The 21,527-nt window shown below is 33.7% G+C and overlaps 1 protein-coding gene across 6 annotated transcripts in view; it reads left to right on the forward strand.

Annotated features, from left to right (window-relative positions):
• LOC107450928 (very long chain fatty acid elongase 7-like) overlaps positions 1–21,527 on the forward strand; it is a 55,468-nt gene that overhangs the window by 26,177 nt on the left and 7,764 nt on the right. For all 6 annotated transcript variants that reach the window (XM_087169215.1, XM_087169220.1, XM_087169216.1 and 3 more), the window contains 4 exons: positions 3,345–3,428; positions 9,681–9,740; positions 10,702–10,810; positions 13,243–13,379. In XM_087169215.1, the coding sequence (XP_087025341.1) occupies positions 3,345–3,428; positions 9,681–9,740; positions 10,702–10,810; positions 13,243–13,379 (390 nt within the window). The remainder of the gene's footprint in view (positions 1–3,344; positions 3,429–9,680; positions 9,741–10,701; positions 10,811–13,242; positions 13,380–21,527) is intronic.

Below are 21,527 nucleotides of genomic sequence, written 5' to 3' on the forward strand. Positions count from 1 at the left end.
AAACGAATTTTATAATTGTATATCCAAATTCGAAATTAAAATTTTTTTTGGCTGGCATTAAATGAAAAAATATAAAATAATAAATATTTACGATGAGTTATTTTTTGTGTGGAATTATGTTAACTTTGGAGAAAAGGAATTTCATAATTGTGTGCAAAAGTTTCTCAATTCACTTAAAAAGTTCCCGATGTATGGGAAAATAAACAAAAAGTTAAATTATGAGGTCCAAATTTTGGACCACTCTCCTGACCAAACTATTGATACCATATTTCCTTAATTTCGGCTACCCATTATATTGTGGGTATCAAAAACCCGTATCGGTCGTAAAACAGGTACATTTATTTTTAAAAAAATGCTTTTTTGTGTCTGATTTCCTAATTTAAAATAGCAATTGCACTTATTAATTAACGCTAAAATTGTGTTCTAGATAGTGAAGATTTGGTTATTAGATCAGTGGTTATTAGATCAAAAGTTATTCAGGGTGTTCCGTATATACATATTTTTTTAGCACTGTACACATCATCAATATGTGGAGAAAAAAAATTTCAATTGTTTGCTTCTTATTTTGCTACCATAGCTCACCCATTGTACACTAATGTAATTTAGTCTGACTTTGTACTCTTTTGAAAATTAAGTTCTAAATATATAAAAGAAATAAATCCTGTTCAAACTTTAATTTATGAACATTTCGGTTCGAATGAGTTTTAGTCAGCCGCAGAAAACCGCAGATTAATGCAGTACATATACTACGAGGGTTGCTATTTATATTTCTGGCCTAATAATGAAAAAACAAATACGTAGGATAAAAATTGGTTTTATTGTTTTTCAAAATATTCTCCATGATGATCAATACACTTTTGCATGCGTTTGAACCAATTTTCAAAGCACTTTTTCCAGTCCGATTGAGGTAACTCCAAAACATGCGTTTTGAATGCATCAACCGCTTCTTCGGGGATCGAAAATCGTTGTCCACATAATTTATTTTTGATGTGTGGGAATAAGAAGAAGTCATTGGGTGCCAAATCAGGGCTGTACGGCGGATGACCCATCAGTTCGATCTTTCGCTCCGTCAGAAATGCCTTTGTTTGAGTCGATGTGTGAGAGCTCGCATTGTCATGATGAAGAATGATTCACCTGCCCTTCTGCTTTTTTCGAATTTCGCCGATGATTTCTGGCAAACAAATGGTCGTGTACCATTCAGAATTGACCGTCCTGCGTTGCTCTAACGCCACTGTTGCCACATGACCGTTAATGCCGAAGAAACAGGCAATCATTTGTTTCGATGTGCTTCTTCCTCGAACAACTTTTGTTGGTTTTGCCTCGTCTTGGAAGACTCATACAGTTGATTGCTGTTTTGTTTCCGGCTCATATGCATAGATACATGATTTGTCACCTGTGTAGATGTTATACACAGCCTTTGATGTACCTTGAACGTATTTTTCCAACATTTCCTTGCACCAGTCGACACGAGCCTTTTTTTGAGCGTTTGTCAGATCATGCGGGATCCAACGCGAACAAATTTTTTTTACGCTCAAATGTTCATGCAATATTTTATTGATGCTAGTCCAAAGACGCCTCTATCTCACGGTATGTCACATGACGATCTTGCTTTATCAGTTCACGCACAGCATCGATCTTTTCTGGCACAACAACGGATTTTGGACGACGTGCACGGGATTCGTCCTGGATCGAACATCGATCACGATTAAATTCGTTATACCAATTTTTTACAGTGCTGTAGGATGGCGCTTTATCGCTGAATAAAGAATTAAGTTCATCGAAGCACTCTTGTCTTGACAATCCACGTCGAAAGTTATGAAAAATAATGGCACGAAAATGTTCAGGATTCAATTCCATTTTTTGAAAGGGAAGAACTTTTCAATTTACTGTCAACAACACGAATGAAGCTATAATGGTAAATCGTCTGCTGAATTTATATTTAAAAATATCAAACTTTCGATTAAAATTGTCAGCGGTCGCCTAGCAACACTTACTCTTGCCAAGGCCAGAAATATAAATAGCAACCCTCGTAGTATAATAGTTACTGCGTATGTATAGAGTAAATGCCATATTTTATAAATTATCAATGGAGTCATTAACAGTTCGGCAGTTTTTTTAATGGCCACCCGAAACAGAATTAGGCTTACATTTCTCTTGTAAAAGACCCGAATATAATTTTATATTTCAATTTTCAGTTCGTTGTTTCCAACTCGAAAAAGAAATTTCATCGTTTCTTATATTCGCATTAGTGTTTTATATAATAGGATAGAAGGAACTTGAGATAACTCTATTCACATAAAAATATTTAAACAGTCGAAGAATGTTTTTCCAGTGTTTAAAGTAAACAGCGGTGAAATAAGACTAAAACCTGATATAACGAATCCATTTTGGATCAATTTATTAAAAAAAAGGAGAACTTAGTTTTATTAGTTGAATTCTAAAAGTTCAGTGATTTCAAATTAGAATGAAAAATGTATGCTTTTAAAAAAAGCTGTTTGCGTGTCGTTTCTCTTCAGTAACAACACAACCGTTAGCGCACTGGACTTACCGACAGTGGGCAAATTTAGTCTCAGTTAAAAACTTAATATGGTATGTTTCCTATAAACGTTTAATAAAAAAATTAACAATAATTATAAAAAAATAATTTATAATAAATTTTTTTAATCTGAATTAAAATTGAAATAAAAAAAAATATATATTGAACCTGGATTTCTCAATTGTGATAAGTTTTGACTGTCAAAAAATGTCTGCGATTTTTTTTCATCATTTTTGGTGCCAATATTGAGTGTAGTTATTTTGATGAGATGAAGTTCTAAAAATGTATTTCGCTGAATCTAACAATGTAAAGTCACCGGGAAGGACCACGAAATTGTTTTAAATTGTAACCATTTATACTTTTCTGATTTGTGAATGATTCTACAATGTTAATTAATATATTTTTGTGAATGATTCTTTAATGTTAATCAATATCGTTTTGTGAATGATACTATTATGTTAATCAATAACGTTTTGTGAATGATTCTATAATGCTAATTAATATAAGTTATTATGTAGAGTTATTTAAGAGCATTTATTTGTAAATGTACGATTTCTTTTACCTTATCAGCTAGTAAATGCTAAAGGTATTTATTGTTGCGACTATTAGTGAGTAATTATTACTGTTTACGAATATAAAATGTTTTTCTTAGTACTAAAGGAACACTCCCGAGAATTTCCGGTTCATTTTACGTGAGCAATTTTAACTCATCTCATCATTAAAATGTTCTTAAGAAACTAAACAGTTAGAGTAGAATTTGAGAACACCATTTATATAATGTATTCATTATATGTAAACTTTTTTTCAGATGTTTTGTCACTTATATGAAAATTGGAATGTTCGATGTACTGTGAGGAATGCTCCACAGGAGGTTAAAAATAGCTATGTAACAGTAAGCTTTATTTAGTTCATCTCATTATCAAAACATAAAAGGTTTATTCCCATAAAAAGGCTATTTACATGCGTTTTTACATCATAATTAAACATGTCAAATGACTGTGTAGACTGATTTTGTATTTTTAACGTAAATATACATTTACTTCATCTACTCAGTCTCTCAGTTCTTCCAAAGCCGTTATGATAAATTCTTTTTTTTTTTAAATATATTTTTTTGCTCTAAAATATTTTATGTGCTGTATTAGGTCTGGTGTATTAGGTATTAGGTGCTTAAATAAATTTTTATCAGTTTAAGTTCATTTTGTTTTGGTAGAAAAAAAAACTCTTAAAAAATGATAAACTCTTAATAAATGATACTTTGATATCCAATACAGAGCTAATTAAATCAGTGATTAAGTGCACAATATGAATTAATTAAAGTTGTGAATTATTAAATTGTCCTCCAAAAGTACCATTGTGCTAATCAGCTTATTGGTTTTGTATAAAATATTAGCTTATGTTGTACAGAACATTTTTAATAAAGCTCACTATCGAAAATATGAAATTTCATTGATGAAAACCATTGTTATAGATAAATACGATAACTGTCATGGAAACAGCTTTTTACGAAATATTTTTTAAAAAAAATAGAAAGTAAACGAAACCACTAGAAAAAATAAGTAAATATTTTTAAATAAACTCATAGTTTAAGAGATAATAGCTATCATAGTAAGATAAGATAAACTCATAGTTTACTCTTATTCATCCGAACGGCATTTTAGTTGTAAGGCTTGTTTAGCATGTCATGTCATTTCTGCCGTAGCTGCCTACATAGCAGATTAAGCTGGCAAGCAAGCATAAAAAAGCACATTATAGCTCCTTCAGATGTCTACCTTTCCATGCTTTGGACGAAGCTTAATCAACAAATAAGCATGAGATGCTTGTATACAACTTATCATGTAATTGCTATTTAAGCTAGCTGTATAGCACTTGATGCTAGTTAGCATTATGAAGCTTATTATAGCATAAAAATCCAGCAGACTAAGCAATACGTTGCAGAAACTAGCATTTTTTGTTGCTGCTACTCGCATGAATTTTGACTTGGATATTAATGGCAATAATTAATTGTTTACATTTCTTTTTGTTCATAATTTTTAAATTCTCAAACTTTATATTATTATTCTTGAAATAAAAATAACATAAATTTTGTATAAAAAAATCAGTACAAATAGGTTATCGGTTATAGTTCAAAAATAAATAGAACAATGACAGGTTCTGATTTACTCAGGTCTCCTGCTACCGATAATACAAATAGGTGCATCGAATATAAAGCAAAAAGTTTTTTCTTTGCTGTTGTATGTAGTACCAATATGATAGTATCATCTACAAGTCCAATTTTCCAAGATAGTTGTCTCCTTCACATTTTTCATGATAAATAAAGGAAATGTTATTTTACACTGTGGAATACTTTTTTTTTGGTTCACGAAAGTAAATTTTGAAGTGGACTTAAGGAGAACAAAATGAAAGAAGAACAAAGGATTTTTTACAAAAAGATTTGCAATACGCATGAACACCTTTATTGACAAGGATCTAACACCTCATCCACCCTTAAGACTTCCCGTGTAGTTAAGTGACAGATGCACGTTAAATCTGTCGAGTCGCAAAAGTCCTCCATATTCCCATAACAAATCAATACCTCTGGGGATACTGGATTGTTCGATCGTTCTCTGATTCTGGTCAAAATTACGATCTGTAGATGAATGAATGGATGTATGAATGGGTCCGCCCTATAAGTGGGTGTGACATCTGGTGTGGCAGAAATCGAATTCTTGGCCATAGATGGCGCCACTGGAAAACAAGAACAATCGCACCCCCTCTGCCTAAAACAGGCATATGTCAACAACAATTTTTTGCAAATTTTCGTTATGGTATATATTCGAAAATGTTTCAAAGTTTACTTGCTTTCAATCTCTTGATCAGTTGTGGGTATATCCTCCGATATTTTTTTCTCGTCTTCATCGTTTTTATCACTATTAACGGGAGCAAACATTAAATCAGATATTGACGGAATTGAAAAATATTAGGATGTGTGTTGCAGCATAGCCACCGAGAGTCAAGATCTCTCAGTAGGTTTGTGACGTCATCCTCGGAAGTGTTAGCAAACCATAAGTGAACGTGGTATTCAGATTTGTATTAAGAGAAAACTATAGTAAATAGCTTAAATTTTTGATGGACGTAAACTATTTTTGCTTTAGCTAATTAAATAGCAATTAAGTATTTTTAAGTGGTGAATTTTTAGTTTTTTATTAGAATAAATCAATGGTATTTATCACGTTATAGCTCAATAAAATGAACATGAAGGACTGTTTGGTGCTTTTCATGAAGTAATATTATATGTATTTCATAATAGAAAAAGATTTAATAAGAAATTTTTTCTTTTAATTTTACATCATGATTCATAAATATTTCTAATATCAAAAGAATGAACCTCATTTAAGTGTATTATTTATTATTTTCTAATATTTAATCAAATGTTGGATTTAATCATATGTTTCAAAATTAGAAATGATATATTTTAATATGGAAACGAATACGAGACAAATAAAAATATGTTATATCATGGCAGAAAAGAGACAAATAAAGAAATTATAATTTTATTGGCACATTTATAAAAATGTTACTTTAAAATAGGTTCTAAAGATTTCTTTCAGAATCACATGATATACAATTAAATTCCAAATGGAAATATTATAAACATAAACACTGCAATTATTTATAAATAAACAATGCATATAATATAAAAATAGAACAAAATTATTTAGCTAAGTACTTAAATAATAGTAATTATAAAGTAATGATAGTAAATAAATTATAAATAGTTTAGAAAAGTATTTCGATCATTAAGATTGTAAAACTTTAAAATAGTAATTATTATTTTCAAAAATAAACATAGCTTCTTTCATTTTTTGTTAACTATTATAAAAAGTAAAGTATTTTCATCAGCTTTTTCTAACATATAAATTTATTGATGACAATGTTTCTCACAAAATTTGTTAAGGAAATATCACAAATAGAAATTTCTCTAGAAAATTATTAGTATAATATTCTGAGCAAAAATTGTTCAATAATTAAAAGAATTACGCACGGTAAAAGACAAGAAAATATTGAATATTTTTTATGAACTGTATTTGAAGTTGTCTACAATTTTCTTCAATTTTTTTTAAGCATAATTTAAAAAAAATTAAGATGGAAAAAAATATAAAAGCATTTAATAAAATCATTTTTCCCTTTACTCAATAAGATACACCTCAGTAGTTGATACATTTTATGTAAGATACATTTGAATGAATAATGTGTACATATGTATAAGCTATTGTTTTAAAGCTTGTTTAGATAAACTCTTCCAGACTTATAAAATAAACTTAAAAATGGGAATAAAATAAGAACAGCACATTTTTTTTTCTAATGGTGGGAATTTGGGGGTAGTCCCATTGGCCACAGAAATGCCAGAACTGCTACTCTCTTCTCGTTACTCAGTGGGCACCTGTGGCGAAGCCACGGCGGTGGAGCAGCGTCGCCCACGTCACACAACCACAAACCTGTTTATAGGGCGTGTCACATTCACACAATTACTCGAAAAGGAGAAAGGACATAGAACACAGAGAGAAGGAAGCATCCATGCCCTGAGCAGGATTCGAACCCGCGACCAGCGACTCCGCAGACAGGCACGCTAACCACTCGGCAACCAGGTCGGCTACAGCACTTCTAATTTGAGACTTTATTGTAAGATTGCAAAAATCTAAATTTATTTATTTACTTTTTTAAAAATGGAATATTGATTAGATAATTTTAGGAAATTAGGAATTAATTAGGAATTAGGAAATATTGATTAGATAATTTTATAGAAATATAACATTGAGGAAATTTATTAATATGAACGAACTACATTGAATATTAATTAATTTTTTCTAATATTCTTCTTAATATTTTCTAATTAACAATAGAAATCAAAAATTTTATATATTTATTTGTTTCAGCACTTTTGATAATATTTGGTTAATGTAACGCATTAAAATAAATTACAAAATCTAATAACCAATTATAAGGTAGTAAAAAAATATTTAAGACATCATCATAAGATACGCAAAAACAATTTATCTAAATTAGAAAGATTCATACCATATAAAGCATGAACAACAGTATCATTAATATTCATCTAAAATTATAACGTCCAAAAATTCAAATGGATGGCAAACAATTAATTGAATTCCTTTTTATTAATATCATTTATTGCCGCGGAGTTTTTTTGTTTTTAAGTATAAATATTTATGAAATTTCAATGTTCAGTGTTTATTGTTCAATGAATGACAAACATCTGAAACTGGCGGCTTGTCGCTTGTCAGCTATGCACCACTGTATGTGACGTCACTTAAAGACCTTGGTGATCTCAACGGCCTTATTTCTCGGTGGGTATGGTTGCAGTCGATATGCGCGTCATCAACTTAAGAAGATCTTCTGACATGCAATTTTTTACCAAAGCGCCAATGTTCCCTCTTGGATACCGAGAAGCAGTTAACCCCGAGAAGCTTTATTATGCACATTTGTAATACATTTTAGGTGACACTACCCAATGCAATAGAAATCAAATTCAGAGCTTCCAGAACATTTATTTTTGCTTTAGAAGCGTCTTGTAGATCACTGGAATCACGAAAAAGAAACAATTACCAAACCAATTGTTTGCTGTAACGTTCTTTACATATTTGGATAATTCGAAGATTAAAAAGATTGAAATTTAATGGAAAAAAATTCCACTCCCAAATTTTACAATTTACACTCCAATACTTCCTTTAAACACTCTTCTCGCGTTTGATCCATCCCACCATCGTTCTGATTTTGAATATCGGGGAAAGCAACCATACCCACCGAGAAAGCCTTTTCCCAGACGAAGGACTAGAAGATAAAATAGAAAGAGTGTCAGAGAAGCAGCTAATAAACAAGTCTGTTTCATTTTTTAAAAAAAAAGAAGACGAAGTAGAAGATAAATAAACTTCAGAAAAAGCATTATGCAAGCTTTGAAGAAAAAAAAATGATTTTGATCGCTTAGAAAAACGTACGGGATTTTCTGATAAAGGGTAACGTAAAATCCTGGTAAATATAAATCATGAGTATAAGTAATTTTCAAGAACTAGCAGAAAAGGACGTAGAAAGCGAAATAACGTACAAAACGGACACCGTAAAACCGGGGTTCTTCTGTACAACAAGCAGTATACATAAAAAAAATAATAATCTGAAGGGCAGTAAATGCACATGTTACAGCTACAAAAATAATTTGCGAGCTGCCACTACATTATTGCAGAATACTCACCAACCACAAAGCAAAATGGCGATTCTAAGCAGAGATGAGTGAAATATTTTTTGGACCTGTTTTTTATTCACTTCTACAAAGCGCACTCTAACCTATAACGGGAAGGGACCACAGTCATTCGTTTCTTACATACTTCTTTCTTTTCCTCAGCGTAGCCCTTTTTGACACTAGTTGAATTAAAACTATATTTTAAGTGCCGGCCAGTTGGCCGAGCGGTTAGTCTTCCTGACTGCGAAGCCCATGGCAGCGGGCTTGAATCCCGCTCTGAGCATGGATGTTTCTCTCTTGTGTTGTTCTCTGTTGCGTGTGATGAGTGAATGTGGCCCACCCTATGAACGGGTTTGTGGCAGTGTGGCGTGGGCAATGTTACTCGCCTCCGTGACTTTGGTTCACAGGTGCCCACTGGGTAACGCGAAATGAGTAACACCTATGGCATCTTCTAAGGCGAAACGAATAAAGTTCAGTGCCTGCCATTCGAAGAAAAAAAATATTTTAAGCATTTTATTGAGAGAATTATGCTTGTTTGAGTAAAAGTAGGTGCTGCGATATAACAAAAAAGTTAAATTTGTAACCGTTACCAGAAAACTTTTTAAAAATTATCACAATTTCGATTGCATGCCTCAGAAGTAAAATAACTGAAAAAATATCCAGAATAATGAAATAAAATTGTTCTTTGAAGTGTCTGGAATATTGGTCGCTAGAGGTTCATGCATAAAGGTAGTATTTTTATGACCTCTCTGTATCTGTATGATTTCATAAAACTGATATTTAACAGAAAAAAAGTTTTGATAAATGATTAAACTTTGTTTCTATAATACTTTATTTTATAATTATTATTAATATTTCTATATATCCGGTTTACTTCTACCAATAATAAACTTTTTAATATTTTTTTCTTAACAGAAAGGCTTCAATATAATTTGGTATAACGCCTTAATGAAGTTTATGGAATGGTTTGATACTGTAAGTAAATTATATTTTTTACATATATCCTTATTTTTTATAACTATTATTTATCGAAACTTTTAAAGAAGATATTTTTCTTTTACAGTGATCAATTTATGGGGAAAAATAATTAAATAAAAAAATTTAATTAAATAAACAAAAATACAAGAAATTTAGGGTGATTGAAGGTTTGCATCAGTAAAAATGGAAGCTTGAAATTATATGCTGTAGAAACCTCATACTGTTTGAAGCTTCATAATTTTAAAAACAACGAAAATAAGTAAATAACGAAATAAATAAGATAATAACGAATATAAGTAAATGACAAAATAAGTTCCATAAGTAAAAGACAGAAGTGCAGTGATACTGATGAACGCTTAAATATTAAATAAATGATAAGACATTTTATTAACACGCAATTTAAATCGCATTCTTATTGACAGATTTAAAATTAGCAAATATTTCTTAAAAAATGAAATATTTCATATCTGAAATATTTATATACTTACTCTGTGTTTAGAACTCGATCTTTCTCAAATCTCAACTTCTGGTGGTGGGATAGGAGGCAACTTAACCGGGAACACCCATTTTTTCTTTCCGATTTGGATCTTTAAGAAATTTGACTTGAAGGTCTTTACATTTTAGTTTACAGATGACGCTGTAATCGCTAAAGGAAAATGGGGTTGAATTTACTTAAATGGAGACGCTTAGAGAAATAAACGTTAGAACAAGAAAGAAAAAAAATGGAAATTCACGTATTTGATTTTTTAAAATCTTAACTTATGCACACCTAATTCCTATTTCCCCTTTGACTGGGGTTATTCCCAGAGAATGGGTTTTGTGTCATTCGCTATAATACCAAAATAAAACTCATATATTTTTTGACAAAAGCTGCAAATCAAATCGAAAATTTCGTTTTTCATTTAGATGAATTGTTCTGATAATCGAATGTCTTTACTGAAACGCATTTATTTTTCAGATATTTTTCGCCCTTAGAAAGAAACATTCGCAAATTACTCATCTACATCTGATTCACCACACCGGCATAGTTATATTCCCATTTTATATCTTCCAACTTGAATTACCCAGTAAGATGAATTTTTTATATTTATTTTTTCTTAAAGCGAAAATAAAAAGTAGTGTTAACTGGGTGTAATGAGAATCATTCAAAAATAATGAGGTTATTTCACTCTCTGAAATAAAACTCTCAATTTTGACGGATCAGCAATCCTTGAACTATATTTCGTCAATTCAGAGAATCATTTCCTCCCGAAATTGCGCTATTTGTAACGAAACTCTCAAATATATGACAAAAATGCTTCCTCAACTCGAAATCTCATTGTAGTGCTTTGTGGGAGATTACTAACTGGAATGACGAAGTTCAAGTTAGTACTAACTAGAATGACGAGTTCTAGTTAGTAATCTCCCTCAAAGCACTACAATAACGAAACTAGGATAAAGACTAGACGATTGAAAACAAAGTGACGAAAAAAGCCGACCGGGTTGTATGGTAGTCGAGGAATTGGTCTTGATCCGGTGAAATTTATCTCTCTGTTCTATCTGTCTTTCTTGTGTAGTTAACGTGACATTTATCGTTGAGCATGCCCACGATGTAGTAATTATCAGAAAAGTTAGATACATTAGGCACTACAAGTTGTTTTTTGGAGAGAGTAATAAAATGTCGAAAAATTTCTTTACCATTGAAGAAACTCGCTTCCTCGAAGAAATGATGATTTGTCACTTGGACGAAAGGTTTGCTCGGAGCATATACCAGGACACGGTTTCGTCAAAAGTGAAAAAAGCTTCGCGAAATTTGAGTATCCATTTTTTTGCAAATAATCGAAATCGAAAAAAATCGAAGAGTTATAATTTTCCATGGAAATAAATATGGGAATCAATTTATTTTGCCTATCATGTAACATGCATCATAATTATATCACGTATTATATAACAGCTTATCACATAGGCAATGCTGTGAAAAATGGAAGAAAAAGGAAATACACTGTTTTTTGCTTTCTTCTTGAGAAAATTATATTCTTTCATCAAATTTAATTAAATATTTAAAAATTTTGCCAGCAAAAGTATCTTCTTACTGAGAAAAGTACAAAACAATAATGTTTATAAAATAACTTTTCTGACTACAAAATTAAAGGAAGTGGTTTGTGAAATATTTTAGTTTAAATGGTCTGTAATAAAATGCAGCAAAAAAAGTGTATATACTTGTTTTAATAGTTGCAAAATCCTAACGGTTATTTCAGAGAGTTGTTTGGTAAAGTTTCTGTCCTCTATTCAGCACCTCCTGTTCTGAATATGAAAATTCTACTAAATATAGTTATAATTAAAATGCATAGCTTTCTCCTTTTTAATAAAACGTAAAAAAGACATCAGTAGCTCTTGATATTTGAAATGCTGCTTCAAAAATGCATTGTTTTGGATCATTAAAAGGTATTGGGGTGTTCGGAAATTTTTTCCCTAATGAAGTGAGTAATTACATGATATAGTAAATATTTTATTGAATTATATATTACCCATTTTTGTCCAGTAGATTTTGCCATTTGTCTAGCAGTAGTATGATTTCATATTAATCATATTAATAACTATATTATTATTCACCGAAGAGCCATTATATTATGACCACCCTCCATCTATAACAATGAGCTCGCCCAGGTTTTCATGGTTTCTCGCCCAGGAACAATGGAGCACATTAGGACCTATAATCCTCGTAGAACAATCCCTGACGTCTGTAAGCTGCTTGAACATAGTTGCAGACCAGGTTCACACATTCATGACAACAGTTTTTCCTGCGGGGGATGGTGTTTACCAACAGGATAATGCATCATGTCATAAGGGTCGAATCGTCGAGGAACATTCCAGTGACTTTCAAGTCCTGTCTTGGCCCCCAAATTCACCTGACCTTAATCCAATAGAGCATTTGTGGTCCTACTTGGAAAACCAAATCCGTGCTGCCACGTTACCCACGCGCAATGTGAGGGAATTGCAGGACCAGTTGGTGAGCGCTTGGTACCAGATACCTCAGACTACCTATCAGCACCTTGTGGAATCAATGGCACAGCTAGTGCTAGCAGTTTTGAGGGCTAAAGATGGTCCTACATGTTATTAGCAGGGTGGTCATAATGTAATGGCTCTTCGGTGTATAATTATATTATAATTATATTGATAATTACATTATATTATTAATAATAATATTATTATATTTTATTTTAAATTTTTTTTGCGCACTTAAATATCTGTTCTTGGCTTGCGAAAATCTGATCCAGGTATTCTTTGGTCTCCTCCTTTGAAGTAAAGGTGTTATTGGTTAAAATATATAGCATTTTATTGCGCATGTGTACTAGTACTTGTATCATTCGTTATAGCGTACTTGTATCGTTCTAACGTATCATGCAAATAAATCTTTTTTTTCCAAGACAGGCAATAACTGTGGGTCGAAATAATAGTAATGGTAACTACTGTCATTATTTTGGATGGAATTTGCAATATAGTATTTTTTAATTTTCAGATTTTAGTTACATTCTTGGCTCTAACATTAACTGCGTGATTCATGTGTTGATGTATCTATATTATGGATTGGCAGCCATTGGTCCTCATGTTCAAAAATATTTATGGTGGAAAAAGTATTTAACAATGTTACAAATCGTAAGTAGATTTAAAACTTGAATTTAAATTGTTAAAATATGATTTATCAGTCTTTTTTAAATCTCATTTACTGTTTTTAATTCTAATACATATATAATATGCATAGAGTGAAATTTAAAATTTTTCCTTATAACAACTGAACATAATAGTCTTAAGCTGTTTTTATTGTTACATTCTAATTAGCTAAAAAATCTAATGCCTTGGTTCCTTAATTAACGAAGAAAACCCGGATTTCTGTCAGTATATAAGACTAACATAAATTATGAATATATATTTAACTGTATTTTTCTGCATATTTCTGCCACGGACTCTCTTAAGTGCTCTGACGTCACCACGATGCTTTTCTGTAATTTCCTCTTAGCCAAGCACACCCTTGTGCTCTCTTGCAACACTTAATTCAAAGTGTTAGTAGGTATAGTAGATTTGGATAGTTGACACAGAGGTTCCCAATTTTTTTCCGTTACCGAACCCTAAATAATCAACCTTCTTTCTGAAAAACCCTAACTTTATAAATAAAATTTAAAGTAATTGTGAATGTAACAACCTGTATGTCTTTATTTAAAACATATAATTAGAGGAATGAAGAGTTTTCATCGTTTTATTATTAGCAATTTTAAATTAAGTTTTATGTCAGGCAGCGAAATTTTTGCAGTCCTAGTGCAAATCTAGTCTAATTATGAATGTGTTTCTTCTGTATATACATAAGCAGAAAATGATTAAAATTAGCTGAGATATTGCATATTTCGAAATAAAAGCTTAAGAGAACTGCTATAAACTTTGAAAATGGTTTTAATGGAAAAATATTTCCTTAAAGAAAAATATCTTAAGAATTGAGTTATTTTGATTTGAAAAGCGTGACAGAGGAAATACTAATGGAACATTTTATAAATGCTTGTTTTTATTTTTATGATTTGTATATACACTGTTATTAGAAACATTACATTTTCCTTCAAAAAATGCTATTTCTTTTTTACTGACACTTTACTAGAAATAATTTCATAAGAAAAACCGTAAAATTAAAGAAAATAGGAATTATAGGGTGGATCTACTAAATGCAATCAGGGGTTTTAAAACTCATCACTGGTTAACAGAAGTACTAACTCTAGTTACATTTTCAAGCATTCCACAGAACCCTAGGGTTCCCCGAAGCACCATTTGGGAACAGCTGCTCTAAGGTTTATTATATCTGTCCGTCATATTAACATGCACCGAGGGACCATTATTGTGATGTTTAGATTTCTTAATATTGGTCTTATATGTTAGCGAGAGCTTAATTTGAGCAATGATACGTAGGAAACAGGTATCAACTGAAAATATTTAATTGATGTAAATAAGAATAAAATGGAAATTACGAATGAATGACGTGAGCGTCTGAACGACGCGGTGTTTGTAAACAGACTGATCAGATGAGTCTCGGCGTTGCCAGATTCAGTGTCTGAAAGTTACACTGGGATTGAGTGATATTTCTCACACCCCCACTTCACGAAAGTCCCAATACAATACTGAATTTTTTAAGTTGTTCACTAGTCATCGGTTTGGTGAGTACATCAGCAGCATTTGATTTCGAATCAATGTAACACAACTGGATCAGTCCAAGTTCGACTTTTTCTCTTATGAAATGGTGACGAATGTCTATGTGCTTCACTCTAGATGATAGAATGGGGTTGGTACTGATCTTTATAGCACTTTGATTGTCACAGTGTAATTTTATTGCATCCATCTTTTGGTTGAACAGTTCCTCTTTGAGTTGTTTAATCCACAGTAATTCTTGTGATGCTGCAGAAATTGCCATGTATTCAGCCTCTGCTGTTGATAAGGCGACTGTTTGTTGCTTTTTGGAGTTCCAAATTATGGCACAACTTGATTCGCAGAAGACAAAACCTGTGGTTGATTTTCTGTCATCTTTGTCGTTGGCCCAGTCCGAGTCAGTGTAACCTTGTAGTTGTCCATTTTTCCGGAAAGTTAGCCTTTTCGATAATGTACCTTTTAGGTATCTAAAAATTCTTTTGACAGCCATCCAATGAGGTTTTCCTGGGTTGTTGGCATATCTACTAACTACCCCCACTGCAAATGCAATGTCTGGACGTGTTCCTTGAGCTGCATATATTAGGCTTCCGACTGCTTCTCTATATGGTATCTGTCCTATCTCTTGCCTTTCTTTTTCGTCTTTCGGAGACACTTCTTTGGATAGTACTTGATCAGTTGGGAAAGGTGTTGCTGTTTCTTTGCAATCTTGCATGTTAAATCTTTTGAGCATGTTTCTGATATAGGTGCTTTGGTCTAAACTGATGATTCCTTCTGTACGGTCTCTTGTGATGGTCATTCCAAGAATGTGGTGGGCTTCTCCGAGATCTTTCATTTTAAAGTGTTGTTTTAACTTCCCCTTGAGGTTCTCTTTTTGCTTACGGTCATTCGACAGAATCAGCAAGTCGTCTACATAGACGGCAACTATTAAAGTTTTTTCTTTCTTGTTTGAAACAAAGATGCAAGGATCAGTTTTCGATCTGAAAAGTCCTATGTCTTTGAAGGTTTCAGCTAGTTCCATGTACCAAGTTCTACTTGCTTGTTTTAGTCCATATATGGATTTGTTCAGTTTACAGTATCTGTGAGGAAAATATTCAGGGAGGTCAGGGAGTTCCATGTAAATTTCTTCTTCCAGCTTTGGGTGTAGGAAGGCTGCTACAACATCCATTTGATCTAAATCCAGATCCAAGTTGGCTGCTTGAGCAATGAGAAAACGGATAGAACTGTTTCTGACTGTAGGTGAGAAGGTTTCCTCATAGTCTATTCCATATTTTTGAGAGCATCCTTTAGCTACTAGGCGTACCTTATGTCTTTCTGTTTCGCCATTTGGTTTGAATTTTGTTTTGAATGTCCATCTACTCTTAATGGCTTTTCTACCAGGTGGAAAATCACAAAATTCCCATGTACCATTTAGTTTGTGAGCTTCGATCTCTTCTTCCAGGGCAGCTTTCCATTTCTGAGCTTCATCATATTGCATAGCATCTTCGTAAGTTTCTGGATCCTGAGCTCTACAGAGATTTGCTTGATACACAATGAAGTCATCGTTAAAGATTTTTCTATTAGGTGCCGTAGCTCTCTTCGGGTATCTATCTGTGTCTTGATTATAGGGATCTCCATCTTCACTGTCTGAAGAGTGGTCTGTGGTGTCTGGTTCCTCTGTTGTGGTTGCAGTGGAAATGTTTTCGATTTCAGTCATATCTGCAGTTTGGGATTCTGTTGACGTTGAGTCATCTGCTTTATTTAAAAAGTCATTTTCAAGGAATATAACATCTCGACTAATGAAAACTTTCTTTGTAGGATTAAAAATACGGTATCCTTTTGTTTCTTCACTGTATCCAACAAAGATGCCTTCTTTGGCTTTTGGATCAAACTTTTTTCTGTTCACATCAGGGATATGTACCATGACTTTGCATCCAAAGACTTTTAGGTGGGAGAGGTTTGGTTTCTTTCCTGACCAGGCCTCTTCAGGTGTCATGTTTTTCAATGCTTTTGTGGGTGATCTATTCTTAAGTAGTTGGCTATGTAAACAGCTTCAGCCCATAGTTCAGTTGAGAGTCCTGAATCAATTAGCATAGTACGAGCTTTCTCAACTAAAGTTCTGTTCAAGCATTCTGACGTCCCATTTTGTTCTGGAGATCTTGGCACATTTGTTTGATGTCTGATGCCACAAAGATTTAGGCAGTTCTTAAGATCAGTGTTGACATATTCACCTCCATTGTCAGATCTTAAGGTTTTTATTTTCCTGTTGGTTTGAGTCCCAACAAGAGCTTTAAAGTTCACAAAAGTTTCTTTTACTTGATCTTTACTTTTGAGGAAATAAACAAAAGATTTTCTTGAAAAATCATCGGTAAATGTTAGAAAATAACGCTCTCCTCCAATAGACAATGTTTGCATTGGGCCACACAGATCTGAATGCACAAGTTCTAGAATGCAGTTAGTTTTGGTTTTAGATTCTTTAGGAAAAGGTGTTCTTGAAAGTTTTCCTTTGATGCATGTAATACAGGTGTCAGATTTATTAGTCAGATTTATTATTCCAGTGGACATTTTATTAATTAAAATGTTCATATCTCTTCTATTTAAGTGAGCAAGTCTACGGTGCCAGATGTTTTGAGAGTTTAGTATGGCAGTTGATGCAGAAAATTTAGCAGTGTCTAACACATACAGTCCATTATTTTCTGATGCAGTAGCAACTACATTTTTATTTGGAATTATAATTTTGGAATCCAATATCTTACATCCTTCAGAGTCAAAAATTATTGACTTACCCTTTTTGGCGATTTGAGAAATGGAGAGCAGGTTAGTGGTGAGTTCCGGAGCATGTATAACATCACTAGCTGTGATAGTACTGATTTTTAATGTAATATCCACTGTTCCAATACCTATTGCTGGAACCACGTTGCCATTGGCTATATCAATTTTCCTGTTTCCACCAGGTTTTAAATTTTGTATCCAGTCCCCTCTCGGTGTCATATGAGCATTACAACCAGAATCCAGATACCAGTCTGCAGGCTGGTTATCTGTAGAGTTGGATTCTACAGATGTGAAAAAGCCAGCTGTATTTTCTCTCTTTTCAACTTTCTTTCGTGTGTTCTGTTTCTTTGGTTTTGGACAGGAATGACTATAATGTCCATATTCATTGCAATTGTAGCATCTTGGTTTTTTTAGTGGCTTTATTCTTCGGTTTATGAGCAAATTTCCGGGATTTTCCATAAAATGCACTTTCAGAATAATTTGTCGATGTAGAACGCAAATCTTTCACATTTTCTTGTAATAGCAAATTTTTGACAAAATCAACTGTAATGGCTTGATTTGCGCCTAGAATGAGTGGTCTGAACTTTTCTGGTAGTCCTCCAAGTATTATTCCACCAACAGTTTCACAATCTAGTGGCTTTCCGATACTTTCGAGTTGTTCCGAGATGTTCGTTATGTTGTCAATATACGTTGACATCGATGAACAATCTTCATATTTTGTTCGAAATAGCGATGAATACAGTCCAATTCTTCTAATTACCCCTTTATCTTCATAGGTATTCTGCAATGACGTCCAGGCTTCCTTAGCTGTCTTCGCTTTCTTGGTTTCGGCTGACGCTATCGGTTTAATCGATAAATTTATTTTTGCCAGTGCTCTTCTATCTAATTCTGGAACAATTTCTTCATTTCTTATCGGTTCAATACATCCCCAGAGTCCAGCATCAAATAAGAAATTTTTCATTAGAAATTTCCAATCGGAATAGTTCGAGCCATCAAGATGTTTCGATTCTGGAAGTCCCCCACTTGACGTAGAAACGGGTGTTCTTCGAACATTTAATTGAGTCTGTAAATCTTCAATTTGTTGCTGCAATTCTTTAATTGCTTTTGTTTCAGCCATTTTTCGATGTCAGAAGTGATTTCAGTGAACAAATGATGAAAAAGAAACTGACCTGTTCTGTTATTTCCAACACTTTCGATTTCCGAATTCGTTCTTAAATGTTCATTTTAGTTGATTAATATTTCCACTTCTGGGCCCGTGACCTGTTAGCGAGAGCTTAATTTGAGCAATGATACGTAGGAAACAGGTTTCAACTGAAAATATTTAATTGATGTAAATAAGAATAAAATGGAAATTACGAATGAATGACATGAGCGTCTGAACGACGCGGTGTTTGTAAACAGACTGATCAGATGAGTCTCGGCGTTGCCAGATTCAGTGTCTGAAAGTTACACTGGGATTGAGTGATATTTCTCACATTATATAGCACCAATACTGATTTATAAAGGACCAATATAGTGCCTAGAGAAGCTGAGTGATTAACATAAAATATTAGATGAGTCTCATAATTTTTTACAGGACCGATATCGGTTGTAAAGTGGCGGTAAAATATCGGGACAATCTGATAATTCCAAACAGGGCCTAAATCTTATACTATAATACGAGGAATGGTTGCCAAGTCGAAAATCGCCCTAGAATTAATAAACTCCGGTAAACTTGGGGGTCTGGGGTTTTTGGCCACGAGGAATCGATTGGCGCTGGTTTTGAAGCGCTACGGTAGAGCAGTTCGGAGTTACAGATAGGATATTTTCAAACTTTATTAGTTCGCCATAATGGCTATAGATACTTTTCTCCACTCTTATAAATGTATGCTAATGCGAACCTTACAATTGAAATATTAATTTTCGACAACTTAAACCAATAATATACGAAGGAATTAATAATTTAATTGTAAGGTTCGCATTAGTTTACATTTATCAAAGTGGAGAAACGTTTAACTTTTGTGTTAAAATCACCATCAACAAAGTCCGACATTTCAACATTCATCAGATTTCAAGCTACATTTTCAACATGCAGAACGCACCTCTACATGAAATTCTTGAAGGAGCCGGAATTTTGGAACAACAAGCGATCAACTCAATTCTACCCGCAAATGGACAACTAGAAGATACCGTCATTGTCAGAATGCTTCTCCATTACGCCGAACAAGCTTACCCGACCGTCAAAGTTGCCGTACCAAGTTGCCGTATCCAAGACCCTGAATTTGTCGCACGCTTCTACGTTACAACAGCGGATGGCGCTTATGAAGGAATGGCTCTTCTCAACGATATCAGCGACCAGAACAAGGCTTCCAACTATCTATACGGCGTTCAACAAGGATTCGACGTGCTACTCATTCCCATTCACAAGAGAGCTCAAATGGATAGAGGCGAGCACTGGATGCTAGGAATTTACGAAGCAAGCTATGGAGAACGTCAGCTATTAGTCTGCGATCCAGTCGACAACCCGCTGCCCATCGATGCTGTTTTGAGAAAAATACTGCGACACGTTTTGAATACCGTTGTTACGAATGAAAAGCTGAAAGGATGCATCGTGAAACCTCACAACGCTTACAACCACCAAGATGACGCGTCTTCCTGCGGAGTTTACATCGTCTTTTATGCTCGACAATACCTCTCTCATCGACGCTTTTTCCTGGACAAGAATTTTCAAGAAGCGGATGAACGGAAGCAAATTTACGAATTCGTTGTGAACAGTGACCAATTGAACATGTCGGGACCATCTGAAGCCGCATCTTTCACATCTTCGACCAATATGCACGCTTTGAATATCCAAGACCCGATGATAACGCCGTTGCGCCCGACAAGAGCAGTCAAGCAGCGCAGCGAAACTTGGACGTCTTTGAAGGAATGTGCAACGGAACACGATTGATTGTCACCGAACTTTGCAACAACATCATCAAGGCTAAGATCATCGCCGGTGAACACGCTGGCCGACAAGTACACCTTCCAAGGATCACGCTCGACTCCAGCAAACTATGCAGACTGGCGCAACTATGCAACGGCACCAATTCCCAGTTACTCCAGCATTCGCCATTACGATACACAAGTCACAAGGCCAAACATTCGAATTCGTCGGCGTGCTTCTCCTCACGACGGTCTTCGTGCAAGGAATGCTCTACGTCGCGTTTTCAAGAGTCAAGCGTCAAAGTGCGTTGAAGGTCCTGCTGCCTCCTGAGATTCCAACCCACACCCGAAACGTCGCATGGAAGGAAGTCCTGAACAAGAGAAACTCACCAGCCGCACCTGCCTCTCCGACAAGAAACTACCTGGACAGCATGGAAGACTTCGCAATCGATGATTAATGTTTATTATGTTTATGCTGTTATAGGTTTATAATATGTTTCTTATGTATGTTTATATGTTTGGTTTTTCTAAATAAATTTGTCAAAAATATTGAACTTCAACACACTTCAATCTTTACACTGCTCACTTTGTACCATTTCTTTAATTGTATAATTTTTTGTTATCAATTACATTTTATTTCCTATGACTTTTCAAACTTTACCTTTGTATAGACCCTTTCCAAACTTTGTTTAGATAGTTTACAATGGTGCACTTTAACCGGTTATCTTTTCACCAATGGTTTCACAAATTTTCTTATGGCATGTATTGTTTTGATAAATCACAATTGAAAATTTAAATCTTCGAGTTAGTTTCGATACCTGTTTTCTCCGAGCGGAGCTCGGTCACCCGCTGGTAGGAAAATAACGACCATTTGAACCCTTATTGAGTCAAGATTCGTGAACATTGATCCAATGAGGGCAACAGTTATTTTGCTGCTAGGGAACATTATTACAAAGAAGGAATAAAATA

This window comes from Parasteatoda tepidariorum, chromosome 8 (genome assembly GCF_982258835.1).
Source record: "Parasteatoda tepidariorum strain Cologne lab strain chromosome 8, Ptep-v5.0, whole genome shotgun sequence".
NCBI classification, from domain to species: domain Eukaryota; kingdom Metazoa; phylum Arthropoda; class Arachnida; order Araneae; family Theridiidae; genus Parasteatoda; species Parasteatoda tepidariorum.